At 36.6% G+C, this 24142-nt stretch overlaps 1 protein-coding gene and 1 long non-coding RNA gene across 4 annotated transcripts in view; one reads left to right on the top strand and one right to left on the bottom strand.

Annotated features, from left to right (window-relative positions):
- LOC122673546 overlaps positions 1 to 9760 on the bottom strand; it is a 155920-nt gene extending 146160 nt beyond the window's left edge. The window contains exons 1-3 of the long non-coding RNA XR_006334713.1: positions 9691 to 9760; positions 9463 to 9559; positions 5040 to 5129 (exon numbers count right to left, since the gene is read on the bottom strand). This is a non-coding gene — a long non-coding RNA (uncharacterized LOC122673546). The remainder of the gene's footprint in view (positions 1 to 5039; positions 5130 to 9462; positions 9560 to 9690) is intronic.
- A 67-nt stretch (positions 9761 to 9827) lies between these two features.
- The window catches only part of SMARCAD1 (SWI/SNF-related, matrix-associated actin-dependent regulator of chromatin, subfamily a, containing DEAD/H box 1), an 84682-nt gene continuing 70367 nt past the window's right edge, over positions 9828 to 24142 (top strand). The window contains exons 1-2 of one of the 3 annotated variants that reach the window (XM_043870996.1): positions 9828 to 9951; positions 10552 to 10790. In XM_043870996.1, the coding sequence (XP_043726931.1) occupies positions 10601 to 10790 (190 nt within the window). In that variant the 5' untranslated portion in view covers positions 9828 to 9951; positions 10552 to 10600. Of the gene's footprint in view, positions 9952 to 9978; positions 10280 to 10551; positions 10791 to 24142 lie in introns of those variants that run through there. The other 2 variants (XM_043870995.1, XM_043870997.1) reach the window with 2 other exon arrangements.

Below are 24142 nucleotides of genomic sequence, written 5' to 3'. Positions count from 1 at the left end.
TGGGATATCTAGCTAAAGAGTTATCATTAAATACCTTAAAATGATGGTAATCTAACAACAAATTAAACTGATTTTAAGTTACAGCTCTGATGGATTACTAACCTATCTTTCCCTCTATAAAGACTTCAGTTTAAATGTGTCCTAGAACATAAATTTGAATGCTTATTACTTCCAATCACCACTGAAGAGGGTGTGTGTCTATGCAAGGGTATATACACAGCACTTGTCTCACCTTTCATGAATTTCAGTTTCTGTTCAGAAAAGGCACAAGCCTAAAATTAAAAGCGAAACATTAAACCTGTGTAGAGTGTCATTCTACATCACCTGGGGCAATGTCTAGGATCATGTAAGATTCACAGTTTCATTTTTCTTTGCTCAGATTTTTAACAGCATTTTCTACAGCACCTGTGGGGTAGTAGAAAACAGCCCCTGTTTGTTTTCCAGTTTTAGTTCTGTCTCCTACCAGCAAAGATGTCTAAGTCACTGACACTTAATCTTTCCCAGTCAATTTCTTCATTTCCAACATGTAAAAATAACATCTTCATGAATATAGTCAAGATAAATGAATTGATTTGTCTTTTATAAACATAGTATGTTCTACCATTTTTATCCACAAGTCTTACTTTACAGCATGAAAAAAATCAATAACGTTATTGTAACTGGTAATAGCACAGGCTTGTCTACTGGTGGAATGAAAAGTGGGAAATTTCAGAGATGTATTCAATTCAACATATATTAATTAAATATTTATTATATACATGGCTATTATAGTATGCACCTGGGATACTGCACAATTTCTGTTTTCCTCAAGTTCATTATAACATGACTAAATATTATCCCTGTTTTACAGTAAGGAACTAAGGCTCAGAGAAAAAAATATACCAAATAATTATTTAATTGGACTATGTGACAATTGCTATGTGTAATGTATATGTAAGTACCTCACCTAGTTCTTGATTTGGAATCAGGAATTATTTAAAAAACTACATTAAAAAAAAAAAAAAAAACTACATTAAAATGTCCTCTAGGGAAAAATGAGCAGCCTTTCAATCAAGTCTACCTGATTGATGGTTGTCACTCTCCAAAGTTGATGTCATCATTTCCCCCAAATGAGTTCTTCCTCCTCTTCCTTTTTTCCCTCTTTCAGGGGGACCAACTTCTACATCATTGTTTATTCCAGAATTCTCCTCTCCACCCTCCCCCACCCTGCCAACACATCTCAAACTACCAGTAAATCCTGCCAATTCTATTTTATAATTTTGTTTCAAAATTCATCCTGTTTTCTCCATCTCTACTATTGCTACCTGGTCTAGGGATCCACCCACATGACTTCATTTTAACTACTTCTTTATAAGTCCCTATCTCCAAATACAGAATCACCTGGATTTATGATGTCAACCTATGAATTTCGGAAAGATGCAATTCAGCCCATGACAACTTCCTTTTGCATTATGTCAAGAGGCACATCGGAGAAGGCAATGGTACCCCACTCCAGTACTCTTGCCTGGAAAATTCCATGGATGGAGAAGTCTGGTGGGCTGCAGTCCATGGGGTCGCTAAGAGTCGGACACAACTGAGCAACTTCACTTTCACTTTTCACTTTCATGCATTGGAGAAGGAAATGGCAACCCACTCCAGTATCCTTGCCTGGAGAATCCCAGGGATGGGGGAGCCTGGTGGGCTGCTGTCCATGGGGTCACACAGAGTCGGACACGACTGAAGTGACTTAGCAGCAGCAGCAGCAAGAGGCACATAATAGCAAGTTCACCAGATCTCTGCATTGTAAGAATACATATTTTGCTTTGTAATTAGCAAATCACCTGTGGAATGAAAACTTGAATACCCTGTGACTGTCCTATTCTTTGCCATCCTTTCAACCATTAACTGTTACCACCATCCATTAATGATTCTTGCTTACATTATTATTTTAAGGCTGCAAAGTAGTGATTTGGGCTTCCCTCATAGCTCAGTTGGTAAAGAATCCGCCTGCAATGCAGGAGACCCACGTTTGATTCCTGGGTATAGGGAAGATACCCTGGAGAAGGAATTGGCAACCCACTCCAGTATTCTTGCCTGGAGAATCCCATGGACAGACGAGCCTGGCAGGCTACAGTCCATGGGATTTGAGTGACTAAACCACCACCACCACCAAAGTAGTGGTTTGACAGTTTTATCGTTCCTCTATATTTATTAGCTGTCATTATTTTTACAGAACTAGGGCTTCATTTTTGGTGCACTCCAATTCAATGTTTATAAACACCAGAGTCATTTTCTTAACTGTTTAAAACTTCTGATCTTTTCCCCTGCCCTGAGGATTAAGTACAACGACCTGTAAAGGACTTTAGCCTTTTCCCTCCTTGTCACCACTTTACCTCCTTCACGGGTATATTTGTACTCACTTTTTGTAGCCACCATTCAGGACTCTGCCATCACCTCTCCCCTAGTTATCTCCAACAAATCGCAAGAGCCTCTTTTGTACCATATACTGTACTTTCACTATCACAGCATATATGGTACTATTTTGCAATTTACAGTTAATTATCTCACTGACAGAATTTAAGCTATCTGAGGAAATACAAGAATCACATCAGTCTTGTTCATTCTTATATTTCCTAGCACCTCTTATAGTTCTTTGGTACAGGGTGGTGGTTCATAATGACTAATTAAATAAAGTAATGGAAGTTATGTAATATATACAAATCTATATACATTATAATTTATGACTGACTTATATAATTTATATGGAGAAGGAAATGGCAACCCACTCCAGTGCTCTTGCCTGGAAAATTCCATGGACTGAGGAGCCTGATAGGCTACAGTCCGTGGGGTCGCAAAGAGTTGGGCATGATTGAGGGACTTTTTACTTTTACTTACTAATATACCATTATGGAGAAGGAACTGGCAACCCACTCCAGTATTCTTGCTAGAGAATCCTGTGGATGGCAGAGGCTGGTGGGCTGCTGTCCACAGGGTCGCACAGAGTCGGACACAACTAAAGCGACTTAGTGCTCGTATAGAATTTATAAGGATAATTTTAATTTAAAATGGTCTTTCACATAATTTGATTATTGAAAAGCTAAGCCATTGGGTAAGATGAATTCCGCTCTAAAAATAATATTTACTTGACATTAACTATTGGCCAAGTCCTACCCTAAGCATGAATTATTTCAAATTTAATCCATAGAAACCCTCTAGCATGACTACTGTTTTCTAGTACGGGTACTTATATAACATATATTTAAACCCAGGTGTCTTTAGTTTCACAATGACATTGTTAATTTTTACTACTTTCTTATGAAGAGTTCATCTTTCTCAATATAGCTGATTATAAGTTTATAATCCATGACTATTTTTTGAAGTCATGTTTTTGGTTCAATAACACTTCTACTTTCAAGAATACAGACATGTGTAACAAAAGGCATTTATAATACTGTCAAATACCTAAGTAGGAACAGTCCACAGGCAATATACAGTGCATAAAAATGTAAAATATTAACATGTAATCTATTCCTAGAACTATGTTTTGACTAAGATCTGGCAGTAAGAAGTCTCCTGAATTATGTTTAATGTTTCTTTAATTTGAAATGGCTAAAGGAAAGCAATAATTTATTTTCTTTTGGAATCTCTTCATAAAGACCAATTTAAGAACAAAAAAGATGTATGTACAGGATTGATTACAATGATCCAGCCTGACTTAAATATATTCTGCAGCATAACATCTGCACAGTGTCAGATAAAAAGGATAACTTCAAGGTATGAATTACTACAACAAAATGAGATACTGCAAGTACAAATATAGTAAAATGTGGACTTGGATGTCTGATTTGAATGATTCAAAGTATCAAGCACCACTCTGGCATTGTAGACAACCACAAAACAGTGGTAACAAAGTGTGAAGAAACCAAATTGCACTGGGACAGTGGCAGAAATAGCAAAGTCTTACGTTATTTTTGAATGAACTCAAGTTTCCAGCTGAAAGTATACTGACAATCATAAGACATGAATAAAGAGAAAAAAAATGGGAAGAAATTAGGTTAAAAAACAAGTAAGGAAAAGATACAACCTACGATTTGCTCTTTAACAAGAAGTTAACTAAAAACGTGCATTATTTAGAGTTTAAATCCTACCTTTTTCCAGAAAAGTAATCACAACAGTTAATAAAATATGGCAAGTAATCAACAAAAAGGTGAAAAATATTCATTATTTTTAATCCCTTAAATTGTCAATGGCAGTTAATGGAGGTTTCAAGTTCTAGAAGTCACATTCAAGGATAGTTTCCCCTGGATTTATCCAAAATTATTTGGCTTGAGGATCTCTTCGTCAGAATTTCCTAATGTGATAGCCACAGAATACACGGAGGTCCATGAACCTCCTGAAATTATGTACAATCCATCATGTGCATATGCAGTATTCTGGAAGGCATCCCACAACTTTTTAAAAATCAGGTTCTCAAAAGACGTTCATTACCATCCCCTGCACCTCCCCAAATTAAGAATGATTAATCTGGGAAAAGAAGTGTTTGCTTACAAATTGCTATTTGTCTGTTTCCTGTTACCAAGGAAGAAAAATCTATTTAGTTTTATGATTTGGCATCTTGTGTTTTCCATTTCATATTGTGTGTGGGAGGTAAGATTACACAAGTTTAAATTTCCATTAATAACCAGGTGTGGTTTACATTTTTAAGATGTCAAGTTAAGGATCCAGGTTTGCAAATCCATTTTTAATCTCTGTTTCTCTTTCTTATTTTGCTTGCTTTCTCATTCAATTCAAATTTGGAAGGGTTGCTCCTTCCCCAAATTGCTTCATGTTTTTATTTTGGTGAATATAAGGCAAAAACAAATAAAAATTAACTTCCCAAAAAGCCTTTCCTCCTATTTGATGAAGAAATTTGAAGATTCTAGCAAACATTTTCACTGAGACCATTTCAAAACTAACAGGTAATTAACAGGATTTTGGCAGCTACAGGTTTCTATGGTGAAACAGAAACAATAGGATATATATGTATACAGGAAGAGATTTACTATGAGGGATTGACTCACTTGATTTTTGAGGCTGAGTGGTCCCTCTGCAAGCTGGAGGTCCAGGAGAGTCAGTGGTGTTTTTCTAGTCCAAGACTCAAATCTGAAGGCCTGAGAACAGGTTTGAAGGAAAGAAAGGATGCATGCTCAAGCAGATTCAGTGAGTGGGTCTTTCTTTCACCATTTTGTTCTATGCAGACTCTCAATGGACTGGGTGATACCCACCCATATTGGTCCAGGCAATCTTCATTAGTCAGTCTACCAATTCAAATGGTAAGTTTTTCCAGAAAGACCGTCACAGACACACCCAGAATTAATGATTTACCAGCTATCTCAGCATCTTTAGCCCAGTGAAACTGACGCATAAAATTAACCATCACAACAGCACCCCTACATAAATATTTATTTTAATGTAAAAGATGAATTCTATCTCCATAGGTACCCTTGATAGTAATTTATTTCTGACATCTTGGTCACTGCATTTGAGTAATCCTATTGACAAAATTTTATTTTATGGTCTACATTTTAGACACTTTATCTTAACTACCATATTGATTCATAAATAACACTTTAATACAAATTAGAAATGATAATGCCTTTCTGTGACTAATTGTATATTTCTAAAGAAGAGGTGCCTTAAACCTCCTTTACACTACTTAAAGAATTATATATACTATTGTGGGAAATAATTCTTCTGGCAAAGAAAGCAGAGAGAAAATGTGACAACACGCAAACAAAACCTATCAAATGTTGACTTTTAGACTCAGTTACTCCAAACTACAGGTGAACAGGAAATGAGCCTAAGATTTCTAGAGTTTCTGAATCTCAGTATTTTGCATGCTAAGGTGCTTCAGTCGTGTCCAATTCTTTGCAACCCTATGGACTGTAGCCTGCCAGGCTCCTGTCCATGGGGTTCTCCAGGCAAGAATACTGGAGTAGGTTGCCATGCCCTCCTCCAGAGGATCTTACCGACCCAGGGATGGAAACCACATCTCTTAGGTCTCCTGCATTGGCAAGTGGGTTCTTTACCACTAATGCCACCTGGGAAGCCCCTCTCAGCATTTTAAGAAGGGAAAATAAAGAACATTTTAGTTATAACTGAGAGAATCAGTACATTTGAGACAAAAATGTTGGAAAAAGTTGGATATGTTCCAATTATCTATTTCTACATAACAAACCCACCCCCAAATTAGTGGTTAGCCATTTTATTACAGATTACAATTTTGTAGGTCAGAAATTTGGGCCAGGTGTACTCAGTAATTAAAATTTGATTATTTCTTTCTCATTTACTAGTTGAAACACTTTTATAAGTAGCCATTTCCCTTCATCCATTATTTGATTACTTAGTAGAGCCCTTTATGGATAAAGGGCAAGATAAAAGAGTGATTCTTTCCCCATACTTTTCATGATAATTGTTTCCTTTCATTCCTTAAAGATAAACAGTTGTTTTAAATATCAAAAAAAAAAAAACTCATATATTTAAACATATTTAATGGCTTTCAAATAACTGCAATTCTTAACCGTATTAAAGTTCAAATTGTACCATCTTTGACCCTTGGTAAGAGCCTCTTCAAGTTGACTCCTGAAACTTTTTGACATGATGTTAGTGGTCTTTGAAAATTTCTTTGCTTTTTGCTTTATGAAATCATTCCAGGTTCATTCTGTACATTTCCTACCCTGACTGGAAAAAAAGTCCTGGTTTTCTTTAGTGGTAAATGATATTTCAAGACCACAGTCTTGGAGGTAGGGAATAATATAAGCTTTCTTAGGCCTTTCCAGTGGACACAGATATTATATAGTATGTGTATCAAACCTCATAAGTTCCTGCAAATATTTTCAATTCAAATAAAGGGCCATCTGTACTCTAGGATTTGCCCTCTAACCTCCTTTTAACATGTATATATCTCCTTTCTTTAAAGTCTAAATTTTACTAGAATATGTCTTGGTGTTGGCCATCTGGGTTGATATTCTCAGGTAAATGATATATTCTTCCAATACATAGTTTCAAATCCTTATGATTTTTAGTAACTGGTTTTTGAATTATAGCTATAGTTACTTCTTCCACACCTTTGCTTTGATTTCCTTCTGTAGTGACTTCAATTATAATTATGTTGGACCTTCTTTGCTTATCTTTAATATCTATTGTCTTGAAATATATTTAGCTTTATATTGTTAGTTTTCAAGATTTAACATTCTTTTCCTCCTCTATTTCTCTTAAGGTATTATCCATTATGTTTGTTTATCTATGGTTTACATCCAGTTTAATCTAAGATTTTTTTTTTTTACTTCTCTTTCTTTCTTGAGGTGTGTCAACTCTTTTCTGAGATTTGTAAGCTCTGATTTATGTTGGTCTTCCATAGCATACATCATTTTGAAGAGTCTCAGCTTATTCTAAAACTTATTTCTGTTTATCTATCTGCTCTGAAATTTTGTCTAGTTATTACTACCATTCATTCACTCAACAAATATTTATTGTGTATGTACTTTGTGCAGACGGTTGTTGTAATCTGAAGTTGACCCACACTAGACAATCAAGCTTACTGTTTTATTCAACTAAAATTTTGTATTGGTAATGCAACAAAAAGTTGACTAGTATGCCATATTTATAATTATTAAGATCTAACTATGTTTAGTCTCAACAGAATACTTTTACACCATGAATTGGTCATTCTTGAAACCTTCATTTCTTTACCCCTGTAAGCTGGATTTATGTCTTTGGGAACATTTTAAAGATGTATTTCCAAGATATAAAATTAATTTTTTTTTCTTGCACAAATGAATGATATTGGGTTGGCCAAAAAGTTTGTTTGGGTTTTTCTGTAATAAATTAATATCCTAAGTTTTTGGCCAACCACACACACACACACACACACACACACACACACACACACACGATCTAGAAAATTGCTGAGTCCCAATCCTTTCCTCCACATCTCTGTAGATACTGCAGAATTACCTTCAGGCATTTAGTTTAATGAACAAGTTTTTTACTAATTTTTTTTGTCCCTTTATAGGCTCTATAAAGGGGGTTTTTTGGTGTGAAAAAAAAAAGGCTTGCAAGACTTTTTTTGTAAATTCTTGAAGTTAAAAAAAATTTTTTAGGAAACTTTTAGTTGATGGTTTCAACATTATAAATCAACTACACTTCAATTATTTTTTAAAAGAACTTAAAAGTAGAAAAAAAAAATTAGTCATTACCATAGTCAGTGAGAATGAGCCAAAAGTTTTAGCAAAAGTTACAAATCTAATGAATATTTTATTCCTTAAAATAAACATATATTTTGTTCAAATCATCAAGTGAGTTCCTGGAATAAGGTGGAATGCTTTTGAGTACTTGGTTCTCAAAATGCTCTGCTCACATGGCTCCAAATGGCTAACAGTGACTTTTCCCCAGGTCTTCTCTGTTGAGGGCGAACTGTGTTGCTAGTATCTATGTCTTTAGACCCAATGTGTGGCCAAAAAGTCCCTAGGTCAAAGGGGTGATAAAGTGGTAGGGTGAAAGTAAGTTTGCCAAATACAATACAGGACACCTTGTTAAATTTAAATTTCAGACGAACAACACATAACTGTTGAGTATGGACAAGTTCCAAATATTGCATAGGATATAATTATGCTAAAAAATACTCATTGTTTATCTAAAACTCAAACTTAACAGAGCATACTTTTTGAAAACCTATGCCAACTCCTAGGTAGTGTCAGAGCTGGACATTTGAGGTGGGTGTCCATATGCATGAACACAAGGCCCCTAATGGTAGCAAAGATGTCAATAATATCATCAACCACAATTAAAAGATGAGGAAACTGAGATTAAGAGATGTTATTTACAATATGACCAAAGTCATCAAGCTAATCGAATCCATTTTCAACGCTAGATCTTTCTGAATGTAAAGCAAAGATTCATTTTTTTCTATTACACATACAGCACAGTGAATACAGTTAATAATACTGTATTGCATATTTGAAAGTTGCTAAGAGGAGATGTTAAAGCAAATATTTTTCATTAACAAAAAGAATTTACTATTTATAAGTTAATGCATAAATCTAGGGCATTTCATGGGATATCAAGGATAGGTACAATGGAAATCCCAATTGTTCAATCATTGATCCTGAATCTTATGGACCCAGAAAATTAATTACATAAGTGTGCCCATATTGGCAAAATTGTGGGTTTACCTTACGTAATTCAAAACACTGATTTAAAAAGTGTTAATTGGTTTACAATGACCAATGTATTTGGCAGAAGAATGATTTATAGAAATTCTTCAAGGTAAATGCCAACCAGGGGATCAAATTACGATTCAAAAACTGTTTAATGTTAGAGCAAAGAGAGGAAATTTTCTTAAGGTAATACTTCTATCACGATACGTGAATTGTCATATTTCACTCTGGGAATAATCCCACCAACAGTGCAGAGACAGTTAATACGTTTTTAAGTTCAACATACCTCGATTTTCCCTCTTCACTACTTAACATCTGCAGTCCTCAGTTTCCTTGTTTTATAAAAACAGGCTTCTTGAAAGGGTTGCGATTCTACGTAATGCCTTTAGAACAACAGTGTTATATTGTTTACAGATTATATAAATGTATAATTATAATATTAAATATTCTTATTAGGCTATTTATTGTCATTGTGTTACTTATTATTGTTCTACCCAAGAACTTTCTGGCTAACCTGGAGGAACAGGCCACAAGCGCGCTTCCAAGGCAAAAAGGCGGATACGGGTTACCATGACAACGGCGCGCGCCTAGACATTTTTCCCCTCGCACGTCGCTGGGGAAGAGAAAAGCCTAGGTTGCGTGTTGCGTCATCACTACGCGCTCATTGGGCTTCTCCGTGCTCTTTTAGAAGGTCCCGGCCCGGCTACCGTCGCTGCACGCCAAGAATTATTTTTTGCTTTTCAGTCTTTGTTAAGCCCACCGAAGTTGCAAGACTGTAAGTACTAGGGGAAGAGTGATAGAGAGCAAGCGATCGTTGAAAGAGATGCCGCTGCAGTCTGCACTTCGATCCCTGTGTTTTCTTGATCCTATCAGCTTCCTCTCAGCTGGGCTCGCGCCGCGTCAACTTCCGGGCGGGTGCCCGCCACCACGGCCTCCGCCGCTCCCCTGCTTTGGCCCCTTTGTGTCCCTGCAGTGTCGAGGCACCGGCCCTGGCACGTCCTTTCTCGAGGCAGGGAGCATCTTAGTACAGGGAGCCTCTCACTGTGGGCGGGCGCGCGGCCCGCAGGGGAGTTAGCGTGGGGAACGTGCCCGCGCGTGCTGGGGTAAGAGGAGGCTGCGCGAGGGTCAGCGTGTGGTTCTAGGAAGGAAGGGCGGGGGTGGGGGAGAGAGGGAGTGAAAAAAGCAATGGAAAATTTTAAAAGGATACCCCTGTCCACCTGATTGTTATGGCCTAACAATGAAGCGCAGCCATAATAGTCATGCTGAGCCACTGGCATGTTTGCGGGCACTTAATTGCCTTGGGAATGAACTGCTGTGGCTTTGTATTTTATATTGTTTTCATGGCCTTTTTTCTCTTTTTATTTTCTCCCTGCAGATAGTTCATTTAAAGCTCCAAACCCCACGAAGTGGTAGTTTATATCAATATGAATCTTTTCAACCTGGACCGTTTTCGCTTTGAGAAAAGAAATAAGATTGAGGAAGCGCCCGAAGCAACCCCTCAACCCTCCCAGCCTGGCCCTTCTTCACCAATTTCTCTTAGTGCTGAAGAGGAGAATGCTGAAGGGGGAGTTAGCAGGGCAGGCACCCCTGATTCAGATGTAACTGAAAAAACAGGTGAGTTACAATGTTGCAAATTGATACAGCATCAAGAGAGTTTCCTGTTTGGTTTTTTTTTTTTTAAGAAAAGCAGAAGAGATTCTGATTTTTGTTCTTGATGTCATACGTACTGATGCATTGTCCTTCACCATGCCCTTTTACATACAGCTTTGGGCCTGCCATAGGCACCATGTACCTCCAACTGATTATCCATCCATATTTCACTTTTGCGTTAAGTTCTTAAATACGGCCCAGTGATGGCAGCTAAAATCAGAATTTAGGTCAGAATGGCAGCTATGGAAAAAAAAAAAAAGAATGGCAGCTATGGGAAAAAGAACTAGGTGATTCAGTCCTATGATAGATTTCGAGGCTGTTTTTGCCAAACGGTTAAATTCATTCTAGTATTTCTCCAAAAAAAATTTGATAACCTGCTGTGAGCTAAGAGCACCTTTATTCAAGGTGCCTGAAGAAAACATCTATGAACAAATGAAGAGCAGGTCACATTCAGATTTTGCCAACCACCTGACTTCCAAAGTGCATATGAATAATTTTTTTTCCTCTTTTTTTTTTTTTAATGTGGACCATTTTTTTTAAAGTCTATATTGAATTTGTTACAATATTGCTTCTATGTTTTGGTTTTTTGACCCCAAGGGATCTGGGATCTTAGCTCCCTGACCAGGGATCTGAACCCACACCTCTGCATTGGCTTTTGAAATCTTAGCTATTGGACAACAGGGGAAGTCCCAATAATTGGTGTTCTTCATGGTGGTTCTTCATTTTTTTAACCTCTTCAGCAAATTGTTACAAACAGTAGGGTTTGAGAAGGAGCCAAAAATTAGCATTCCCATCTTAATCTGTGTTCTTCTGACAGTTAACTATTAGTATATATTTGAACTGCTGCTGTGTTTTAGTCATAATGGTGAGTGCTTCACATTCTCTTATTTAAAACAGGTCTACAAGATATCCACATTTTGCTGAAATGGGGCCTGGTGGGTAAAGTTAGGAAGTTGATAGAACCAGAGCTCAAATCCATGCAATCTCAATTCCTGAACGTAAACTTTGAATCATTTATGTCACTCAATTTCTTATGAAGGATGAAAGGAATATTATAAGTTATACTTTAATGTTTATTTCAGTAATACCCTTTTTAGTGTAAAGCTCAGTATTTCATAAGCAGCTTTTAAATTACAGAATTGGTAATATATGTCTTTACCCTTGACATCCCCATTTTGTTTGCTGTTCTACTTAAGTATAACATTGAAGACAGTCCCTACAAGTTATCATTAGAATAACAATTTAAATACTTAGGTATAATTGGAACTTGATGGAACAATTTGGTAGATTTAACTAACTGGTAATTAGGGGTCAGCTTTTGAAAGGCTTTGTTTATCTGAAGAATTTTGAACTTAGGAAAATTCATACCACTGAAAGATTTAAGCACGAGTGACATCCCTGTGTGCATTCTTTCAGCAGATAATTTGGTTTGCCTAACATGCTGTCGTTAATGTCTAAACATCCAGGTACTTTAATATTTTAACAGTAAATATTTTAATCTGTTTATTCTGTAGTTAGGGAAGGAAAGGCCAGGGTGTAGATATGGGATTTTGAGTCCTTGGAAGCCTCTGCTTCTTCATTTTAGTAAAATGGGATATTGAACAAGTCACTCAGATTATCTGAGATCCAGTTTTTTCATCTCTAAAATAAAAACACTTTGTAAAGTGAAATTTAATGAAATGTTTCAGTTATTTATCAATATTAGTAATGTAAAATTTTTAGTTGCTTTTTCTAATCAGAAGGTGTTTATTCTGCTTTCCTTTTTTATCGAAGGAGACTTCACTTGTTTATCTTTATTTGGACTTTCTATATGTAAATTCCTTTTAAAACTGAGATTGCCTTTAGAAATTGTGGGGTAAGTCTTAATGACACTTGGGAATTACAAAAATCAAGTTTGTTCCAGGAATGGTGAGGGTTCATCCTATTCGGACGAGAGAGCTTTGCTTACAGAAAAGATTATTGTAATTGATCCTGTAGATTTTTGAGAATCTTGAAAAGTAAGGCAAAGCTTAGACTTAATGTTATAGGTACTCCAGAGGTACTTGTTTAGTCGCTAAGTTGTGTCTGATTATTTGCAGCCCCAGGGGCTGTAGCCCACCAGGCTCCTCTATCTGTGAGATTTCCCAGGCAAGAGTGCTAGAGTGGGTTGTCATTTCCTTCTCTAGGAGATCTTCCTGACCCAGGGATCGAACCCAAGTCTCCTCCATTGGCTTGCAAATTCTCTACCACTGAGTCACCAGGGAAGCCCTAGGGTAAAATAATGAAAGAAGCTTGTTTTGTAAAAAAAAAAAAAAAAAAATCAGTCTGACAGTCATGAATACTATGTATTGCTAGAGTGTAGTGTTTAAAGGGAGAGAAATCATTTGGGAAGCTCTTATAATCCAAACAGTGATGGCAGTACAAACAGAAGAACAAGACTTAAGACATTTCAGAGTAAGAAAGTGCAAGATTTTATATCTGGGTCCTTGTGTAGGAATGAAACAAAATGAATGTTAAGAATTTTAGTTTAAGTAATTGAGGGGGATAAAGGTAGTTCTGTACATCAGAATAGGTATGAAGTACCCACTGTAAGACCTTGGGCATGCCTTTAAAAATTCAAATGAGAATCAAAGGTCTTGCCCTGAGTTTGAAAGTGAAAATCGCTCAGTCATGTCCAACTCTGTGACCCCATGGACTATACAGTCCCCAGAATTTTCTAGGCCAAAATACCGGAGTAGGTAGCCTTTCCCTTCTCCAGGGGATCATCTCAACCCAGGGATTGAACCCATGTCTCCCATGTTGCAAGCAGATTCTTTACCAGCTGAGCCACAAGGAGAGCCTGCCAGTTTAGCAGTAGACCAAAAGCAGCTTAACTTAGCGTGGGGCGAAAGGGGTGCTGAATGAAACATCAGGCCTTGGGCCCATGGCATCCCAGGTGGCGGTAGTGGTAAACAACCCTGCCTGCCAGTGCGGGGGACATACGAGACTGGGGTTTGATCCCTGGGTCGGGAAGATCTCCTGGAGAAGGGAATGGAAGCCCACTCCAGTATTCTTGCCTGGAGAACCCCATGGACAGAGGAGCCTGGTAGGCTGCAGTCCATGGGGTCCTAAAGAATCAGACACAATTGAGCATGCGTACACACGGCTCGGTGGAGAGGTTGACACACTCAAATTGGATGTAAGATCAGACTGAATGTGGACATTGGGGAATCTGTGGACGTATCATGGGGATATGAGTATTGACCTTTCTTTATCATCAACCGGTAATTTACTGTTATTATGAAGAATGATGCTACATTTGTTTATTTAGATCAATTTTAGGGTCTGAGTCCACTTACAGGATAGAAATTGTATGAGGTTAAAATTACCTGTTATCACTCTTTCTCGGGTAATCCAATTATTTTACCTAAGAGTTAAGGTTTTATTTCCTACCACTCTCCTTCAGTTACTGTGCCACAGGGACACTGTTCCTTGAATATACCAAACTTCCATTCAATCTTTGCTTCTTCCTATTTGCTCTTGCATCTGCCTCCAAGAGGCGTTCTGTGGTTATCTGCATGTGACTCTGTTGTTGCATTAGGACTTAGTGAAATGTTACCTTTTTTAAGAAGGTCTTTCCTTGAGCACTCTCTAAAGTAGCAACCCTCACCCCCTTTACTGTACTTTCTGTGTAGTATCCATCACTAACTTTGCATTATGTATTTATGTTCCACTTAGTAGACTGTGAGATCTGTGAGAGCAAAGACCTGGTTTACCTATATGTCCATCCCCATTGCTCAGAACAGTGATTGGTGCATAGTAGGCCTTCAAAGTATGTGTTGAAAGCAGGAGTATTGAATGATACTTTGTACATATTTTTAAAACGTCCCTCTTCCTCTTTATGATCTTGAAACAGTCATCTTTAGCCTTGGATACTTGAAACTACTTTTGATAGAGGACAGGCTCCCTTAATCCAGCCTTTGGATATGAGGGCATACATTTAACCTGTGGGTCACCTCCCCCCAACTCGTTTTATTTTACTCTCATTAATGCCTGACGTTATCAATTGTTACTACTTACATTCTCTTTTTTATTTTACTCTTCTGGGTTTGGAGAGAATAAAGCAGTGACAAATACATGTGAGAGGAGAGAATCTACTATGTTTTTGCATAAAGAATAAAACGAACTAAGCATGATCCTCAAGGAGCACCAAGAGGAAAGAACATAAAATTGTATATGGTTAAAATAACACAATGTGGTAACTTGTAATAAGGGAAGATATTAAGCAGTGTAGGACCATAATCTAATTCACAGTGATTAAATTATTCCTTCTTTCTGCAGAGAATCAGGAAAAGTCATAGAGAAATGACTGAGTGAACACTAAACAATGACTCGTTGCTTATTCAGTGAACAAGGGATAAAAGCATGTTGCCTTGGAATGTGGTGTGTGAATGGAATAGGTGAAATTAGTATGGAAGAGGAGGTGAGGGGCAGTATGCATGAAGCAGAAAAGATTTAGAAACAAAAACTGGTGGGTTTTGAGGGGCCTATTTATATGCTTTCCTAGGGAGAATGGACTTTATTTGGTATACATTATAGAACATTTCAGTATGGGAGAAACAGTAATGAAACTGTTGCAATAATTAAAGCCTAAATATAGGGAAATGACAGAGGAGGCAGCGTAGAGAAGTTTTATATGATATGTATATGATGATATTTGATGATTAGTTAAATGTGGAGAATTTAAAGGTAAGGCAAATGTTCCTTACTTGGACATCTGAGTGAGTAGGACAGCTGAGTATCAACTGAATTAGGCAGCAGGATTAAGAGGTAGATACCAAAACGTGTTGAATTTGAGTTACCGCTTAAGTTTTAGTAGCAAGGTCTAGTAGAGAGTTAAACATTGGAGTTTAGGGCTCAGAGAATGGTTGGAATATGAAAAATCAACTTTGAAGTCTTCCTTGTGGTAGTTACCTGCCCCCCCCAAAAAAAATGTCCTAAACAAAATAGATAGTAAGAAACATCAGTATTTAAAAATGGATAAAGGAAGGGAAAGCAATGAAAGATATAAAGGATGACAGAATAGTAAGCAAATGGTAATGCCCTGAAAGTAAAAGAAAGAGTTTCCAGGTTGGTGTTGTATAGTGAACAGTATCAAATGTTGCAGAGAAATCAGTTTGAATGAGATCTGATCAGAGACCACTTTTCTTTGAAATTAAAGTTCCTGTTGGCCCATAGCAGTTTCAATAGAAAACTAAGCAGGTGAAGCTTCCTACTCCATCAGGGGAAAGAGAGAAACAACAGCTTGATGAGAATGTCAAGAAAAGATGTCTGAGGAACATTGAAAATTGAGCATATTTTTTAGCAGAGGGAAAGAAGCTAGTGGAGTGGGAAAGGATGAAAGACGGGGTGGTATCTGACGAGAGGCATCAGGGAGGTAGGAGTGCAACCTTAGCTGGGCTGTTTAACTTTGAGAAAAAAATAAAGACACATTTTACCCAGAGGAATGGGAGTGAAAGAAAAATAGATGGTTCATAGGTGGTTCTGAGGCTGGAATGGAGGAAAGCTTTAGTGTATGCTTGATGAATTTCTTCTCTTAACGAAATAGTCTTCTAAAGTGGTTGCCATTTTGATGTGGTCGTCATGTTGAAAGTAACTGTTGTTAATAAGTAAGAGGAAAAATTTTTTTAATTTTGCCAGTTCAAAAAAGATTCCCGAGGAGCAATGCTCTGCCACTTACAGATTGTATAATCTTAAGTTATCACTTTTGGACTTCACTTCCTTTGTCCAGTTGTTCTCTGAAATCAAAATGAATAAGATCATTTGAATGATGAAGCTGCATGTATCGTTTTAACCTCATGATTCTTAAATATTTAAAGTATCATTCAATAGTTAAAGAATCATTGAATGATACTAACTGTTGAGTCCTCTTAAGTGTGTGTGGCTAAAATGTGAATCCTCATTTTATCTTTGGATAGAAATTCTGGTTTCTTAATGTCTGCTAGTATTAGTTGAAGAGTCGTATTTGTTAAAAAGATTAGTGCTCCATTGTTCTAATAAAAAGTACTGTGAGTCTAAATGTCTTAAATTCATTTTAAATGTACATTTTTTTGTCTTATGTTTTCCTTTTCTACCTTTTTAGTTTTTGTGCTTGACTACTTTCTTCAAAATAAAATGTTATATAAAAAATGATTATAACAATTGTGTAATGGAGAGACTCTAATGTAATCTTTTCATTTCATGTTGGTATTCTTTTCATTTTTTTCCCTACCTATATGTATTCTAGGTTTTTGTTTTTTTGTTTTTGTTTTTTTTTTAGATAAAATAGTATTATGTATATTGTAATGCAGCTCACTATTGACTAAAAGTAGATTTGGGGGGGGGTCCCCCGAATGCCACACTGCATGTGCTTAGTTGCCCAGCTGGGTATTGAACACATGCCTACAGCATTGCAAGTGCAGTCTCTTAACCACTGGACTGCCAGGGAAGTCCCCTCAAAGTAGATTTTTTTTGATATTTTCCATGTTAGTTCATATAAAATATGCTATACTTGAATTGTTTTTAGTGACTACAGTATGTGTTATACATTGATGTATTGTAATTCATATAGTTTCCTGTTAATAGACATTGATTGTTTTGGTTTATTTCTTTTTGTTTTTAAAGAATGCTGTAGTGACTATTCTTTTATATAAATGTCTTTGCTTGTGTACAATCTGTGGAAAAATTCTGGGAAATGAAATTGTCACGTTAGAAGGAATATGAATTAAAATTTTAGTAATTGCCAAATAACCCATCATAGTTTTACCAGTTTGCACTAGACTACAGCCTGGTTTTCAGATGTCTGCTTTTTCATATCAGGCCAGAATATTGCAAACCTTTCTAATCTTTAAAAGGCTAATGAACAATTATATTGCTTTGTTTTTTTTTATTCCAGTCTTTTAATCCTGTTTGTTGTTTACAACAGAGAAGTTTTACATTTTTAAATGGTCAGTTTGTTCATCTTTTTCTTTAAGGCTTATGGTTTTAGGTCCCAATCAGAACTGGTAAAAGAAAGCCATTCCCTGTCAGCACATTATAAATATATCCATCCATATTTTCTTCTTTCACATCTGTGGGATCTTAGTTCCCCATACACGGATTGAATCCAGTGAAAACCCAGAGTTCTAACCACTGGACCACTGGGAAATTCCCTGCGCAGTCATATTTTGAAAGCAGTCTTTTTTTATGAGCAGTAGGTGTAACAACAGTGGGTTTAAAATACTTAGTAAGCAATGTTATAAACAAACGTTCTGTCATCCAGGCTTTGTTCCCTTTATAGAGCATAGGCAGAGTAGATTTAGCATAATTCTTAAGAGCCTTAAGATTTTTGGGAATGATAAATTAGCAGTGGCTTCAACTAAAGTCACCAGCTACATTAGCCCTTAACAGGAGACTCAACCTATCCTTTTAAGCCAGATATTGACTTCTCCTCTCTAGCTCTGGAGGTCCTAGATGGAATCTTCTTCCATTAGAAGGTTGTTTGGTTGACACTGAAACTTTCTTGTTTAGCGTAGCCACTTTCCTTAGTTATCTTAGCTAGATCTTATGGATAGCTTGCTGCAGTTTCTACATCAGTGCTTCCTGCTTCATCCTGCATTTTTATGTTACGGAGACAACTACTTTCCTTCAGCCTTATGAACTAACTTCTTCAAGCTTCAAACTTTTTTTCCCTGCAACTTCCTCACCTCTATCAGCCTTCATAGAATGGAAGAGATAGGGTCTTGCTCTGCGTTAGGCTTTGGCTTAAGGGAATGCTGTGGCTGGTTTAACCTTTTATCCAGACCACTACAAGTTTCTCCATATCAGCAATAAAGCTGTTTGGCTTCTTGTTGTAGATTCACTAGAGTAGAATTTCTAATTTCCTTCCAGAACTTTGCCTTTGCATTCACGTCTTGGCTAACTGCTGCAAGAGGCCTAACTTTCAGCCTGTCTTTGCTTTTGACCTGCTTTCTCACTAATCTTAAACGTTTCCATCTTTTTATTTAGAGAGAGGAATGTGCTACTCTTCCTTTCTCTTGAATACTTAGAGGCCATTGGAGGGTTAGTATCTGACCTAATTTATTGTTGTGTCTTAAGGAATAGGGAAGCTGGAAGAGGTGGAAAGTGATGAAGGAAATGGCAGGTGGGTGGAGCAGTCAAAACACATAAAACGTTTTATCAGTTTGCCATTTTATATGGGCGCTTTTGGGGTACCTAAAACAACTACAACAGTAATATCAAGGATCACTGATGACAGATCACCATAACAAACATCACCATAAAATATTTGAAACATTAAAAGAATTGCTACCAAAATATGGCACAGAGACATGAAGTGAGCAGATGCTGTTGGAAAAAATGTCAGTAACCTTGCTCAACATACGGTGCCATCAACCTTCAATTTGTAAAAAAACACAGTGTATCTGTGAAATGCAAGAGAAGAGGTATTCCTGTACTGTAGATTTTAATGTGTTTTTGCTTTTTCTTCTTCTTGGACCTGAAAGTTTAAAGGAGTGGTTTCTTTTGTTTTTCTTGTTTGTTTGTTGTTTAATTTCCAAATAACTGAAATTTTGCTTCAACATTCTTATTAACATTTACTTCCAATTTTACTTTTTGTGACCAGAGAATGTAGTCTGTAATATTTCATCTTTGATGAATTTACTGAGATCTTCTTTTTGGCCTACTAAAGAATTTCTGTAAAAGCTCTGAGTACTTGAAAAAGCATAATCTAATTTCAGATTTACTTATATGTCAAAAATAATGTGTTATTATTTATATCATTTTTTTTCAAACTGGATTCCAAACGTCATAAAGTCAGTTTCTTGGATCCTAGCTGAATACATATAACTTATTTTTCATAGAGTACAATAAATAGAAAATTATCAAAGTGCAACAGTAAAGCCCATGAGACCTTTGTTATATAACTCTATCTAGTGATCTGTGTGTTTAGGGTCATAATCCATAATGTGTCTTACAGTGGGTACGAGTCAAAATAGTTTAAAAACTATCTTTTTATATCTTAATTATTTTGGTGCTATCTTTTCTATTAAGAGTTTAGACAAGAGAATTAAGGCGTCATATTTGTCTCTGTTGACTTTTTGCTCTGTGTATCCTGTCATGTCATGCATTTCATTATTAGAGTGTATTTGTACATGTCAGTTATATTTTTATTGTAGATATAAATTCTGTTATTAAAAAGTACTTTTCAGGTTTAACACTTTGACCTTGTCCATTATGAATCACATGACTCTTTCCTTTACATTTTTTCTGTTTCCCTTTCCCTTTTCTTTTGGCTTAAGCCTGAAATGTTTCTTCTTTCTCATTTTAAGCTAATGTATTAGAAACTGCTCTTCAGTCTTTTATTCAGTGTATTCTTTGTCTTTTTTGAGAGCTTTCATCAGAGATAGTTTGAGATATCTAAGATGCTGAAGATCCCTGTCTACTATGGCATTCAAATTAAGACTGTCCAGATTGCATTTTCTTAATTTTTTAATTTTTATCTTTGGCTGCGCTGGGTCTTCCATTGCCGTGCAGGCTTTTTTGTGGTGAGCGGGGGCTTCTTTCTAGTTGTGGTGCACAGGCTTTACATTGTGGTGGCTTCTCTTGTTGCAGCGCACAGGCTCTAGAGCATACAGGCTTGCAGGCTCTAGAGCACAGGCGCAGTAGTTGGGACATGCAGGCTTAGTTGCTCCTCGGCATGTGGGACTGAACCCAAGTCTCCTCCACTGGCAGGCAGATTTTTTACCACTGAGCCACCAGGGAAGCCCAAGACTGTCCAGAATTTATCATCTATTTTTTTGGTAATAAACCATTCAAAGGGGCAATTGTGTGATGCGCTTCACTAGGTATTCAAAGGAACAGCCTTGAAAGTCAGTTGCCATATGAGAGAATTGAATCATGTAGAGCAGTACACAATTAGAATATCAAAATGGCAAAAAGGCACACTTACATAAGTCTGCAGGACAGAATCAAAAGTTTAAGTGTTTTCATTCTACTTTGGCATCACCTTTATTTGTGGATTAACAAATTGATTTAGACTTTTCTGTGTGAAATCATAGTCTCCCAGCAGTGATTTTTTTTTTTTTTTTTTGGAATAGTTTTTAATCTGGGATCCCTTGGAAAGATAGAATCAGTGGCAGGTGTTTAAATCATTCTTTTGTGTTATGGTAGACTTAGATATGAAAATGAATAAATGTATACTGGGAAAATTTAGGATATAAGTTTGTCTTCTGTTTGTACACCCCTAATGGAGAATTTCATTTGGACTTATTCCCTTGAACCTTGGAATCTTCTTGCATATGCTAATGATGTAGGTTCCCATTGCCTTTGTTAATGGGAAAATACCATCTTCTGTCTCTAAAACAGGATTTTTAAGTTATTTTTACATGAAAGGACGGGCTGTTTTCCCTTGTGTTCCTTTAGCATTTTGTTGATTCCTCTCACATGGCACAAATTATGATTCATAACATAGCTACTTATGTACATGGCTATTTAGCTCCTATTAGTTTTTTAGGGCAAGTGGAACTGTAACTTGCCTTTTTTTTTTCTTTAATATCCCCCACCTCCTGGTACACTGCCTTAAATACAGCAGGCATGCAACAAAGTCAGAGTTGAGTAGTAGCCAATGTCTTTTATAATTGTTTATATCTTTCACCATTGTTTCCCTCATTTCTGTAGCTTTATTTTTTGCTTCCTTCCTGTCTCCTTTGTGCTGCTGCTTAAAAGTGCTTCTTAGCTTGGGTCAAAAAGCGTCATTACATCAGGAATATCTCTTTGGTCATTGGCTGTTAGCTATTTTTCCTGTTGTTTGCTTCTGAAAATAGTCAAAACAAACAAATCTAAGCACTTCAGCACTATTCTAATTCCAGATTATTGATACTAGAAAGTTGATATTTTATATAAAGCTCTTACTATATCCCTTTAGTCCTCAAAGTATGACCTGTGAATTTTTGAGGTCCCTAGGACCCAAAAGGGTCAAAACTATTTCATAATAATATTAAGACATTGCTTGCCTTTTTCACTATATTGGTATTTGCACTGATGATGCAAAAGCAGTGGTAGGTAAAACTGCATGAATTGAGGCCAAGATTCCAAGCTGTTCTAAATTGTCACTATATCCTTAACATTTTTAAATGTCAGTTTCGCTTAAGAATGTTCTTGATGAAACAGTAAAAATAGTTTTTAATAAATCAACCTTTATCAGCAGGCACCATTTCAATATTTTTTGAAACAAAATGTGCACTCCCCTTTGCTGCATGCTGGAGTGCAGTAGTTGTCTCAGGAGAAAGCTTTCGATCAGTTGCTTTGAGTTTGAGCTGAGCTTGTCATTCTTTCACAGAACACTATTTTTACTTAAAAGAATGACTGACAAGCCACATTATGTAGACAGGTATTTAACAGACATTTTTACAAAAAAATGAACTGATATCAAGAAAACAACTGACAGTATTTATTGCAAGTGATAAAATTCTAGTTTCAAAGAAAACTTTTGAGTTTTGGAACATATATCTACAAATGTGATTTTGACAGTCTCCAGATATTTAGAGATCAATGGTGAGATTAATGAATGTCATTTTTGTAATAAAATATGACATGTGTCAACATTTGGAAGATATGCATTAATCAGTGAGTGAACCAATATTTTCCAAAAGATAATGCATACAATGCTTTAAAAAATTAATGCATGGGTTAAGGGGCTTTTAAAGTGCAAGATTGACTGGAGGGTTTTAATGTAACAGAATGAAAATTTCATTCACATCATTTCAGACTCCACATTGCAACAACCTTTAGAAAAACTACCATCTGTCAAATTTGGGTTCAGTGTCAAAAGATATCCACAGTAAAGTAAAAAGGCTATTTTTTATTTTAAAAAAATATTCCTTCTTTCTCTAACTATATAACTGTGGTGAGGCATGATTTCCTTGGTAAACCAAACAAAAACAATAAACTTCAACAGATAATTGCACAAACAGATATGAAAATCTAGCTGTCTTCTATTAAACCAGGAATCTTCACAGATGTAAAACAGTGCTACCTGTCTCACTGAATTTGAGAGATGGGGGAGGAAGGAATATAGTTTTCTTATTAATACTATTGTGTTTTTTTTTTTTTTTAAGAATTCCGTCCTTCCTTTGTTTCTGTTTTCTTTATGGTTGTGCTGGGTCTTCGTTGCTGCACCCAGGCTTTCTCTAGTGTGGTGCGCCGGCTTCTCATTGCAGTGGCTTCTCTTGTGACACACAGGCTTAGTTGCCCTGCAGCATGTGGAATCTACCTGGACCAGGGATTGAACTGATGTCCCCAGCATTGATAGGAGGCTTTTTAACCACTGGACCTCCAGGGAAGTCCTAAATAAATCCTTAAACATTTTCTTAGTTATTATTTTCTAATGAGGTAAATATTATAGATATAACCAGCATAAGCAAAGACTCTTGTGGAACCCTCATTTTTTTAAAAGTGAGAAGTTTAAAAGAGGTCCTTAGTTTGAGAAAGCTTTTGTATTATCATCTTTCCTCATTCCCCCATATTATCAAACCATTTCCTCTGCTGTTAGTCACTTGCCAATCAGGCTGTGGGGGTGCCACTTGGTTCAGAGTAGTATACATGTTTAATGTGTATATGTATATACATATATTTTTTTTTCCCCACAATAGTAAAAGATGTTTATCAGTTTTCACAATCAATAGCCAGACAAAAATTAAAAGAGAATTACAGTTGCAACCCATAATGCAAACATGATTAACCTAACAATATGAAATAATTACATACAATTTGAGGGGTTAAGTAGAGTGATGTGATAAGTGGAAGTGCATACATGCACATGTTTTCATCCATTCAGCCAGTCTGTCTTTTGTTTGGTGCATTTAATCCATTTACATTTAAGGTAATTATCAATATGTATGGCAGGTTCAGTCCCTGGGTTAGGAAGATCCCCTGTAGGAGGGCATGGCAACCCACTCCAGCATTCTTGCCTGGAGAATCCCATGAACAGAGGAGCCTGGTCAGCTTTAGTCAGTAAGGTCGCAAAGAGTTGGACAAGACTGAAGCAACTGAGCGCACGCACACGGGTGTGTGCGTGCACACACACACATATACACACACGCTCCTATTACCATTTTCTTAATTGTTTTGGGTTTATTTTGTGTAGGTCTTTTTCCTTCTTGTGCATACTGCTTAGAGAAATTCCTATAGCATTTGTTGTAAAGCTAGTTTGGTGGTGCTGAATTCTCTTAACTTTTGCTTGTCTGGAAAGCTTTTGATTTTTCCACTGAATATGAACAAGTGTCCTGCTGGGTAGAGTATTCTTGGTTGTAGTTTCTTCCCTTTCATCACTTTAAATATGT

Source organism: Cervus elaphus, chromosome 17, assembly GCF_910594005.1.
Source record: "Cervus elaphus chromosome 17, mCerEla1.1, whole genome shotgun sequence".
NCBI classification, from domain to species: domain Eukaryota; kingdom Metazoa; phylum Chordata; class Mammalia; order Artiodactyla; family Cervidae; genus Cervus; species Cervus elaphus.
This window is presented reverse-complemented; position numbering and strand designations above follow the sequence as displayed.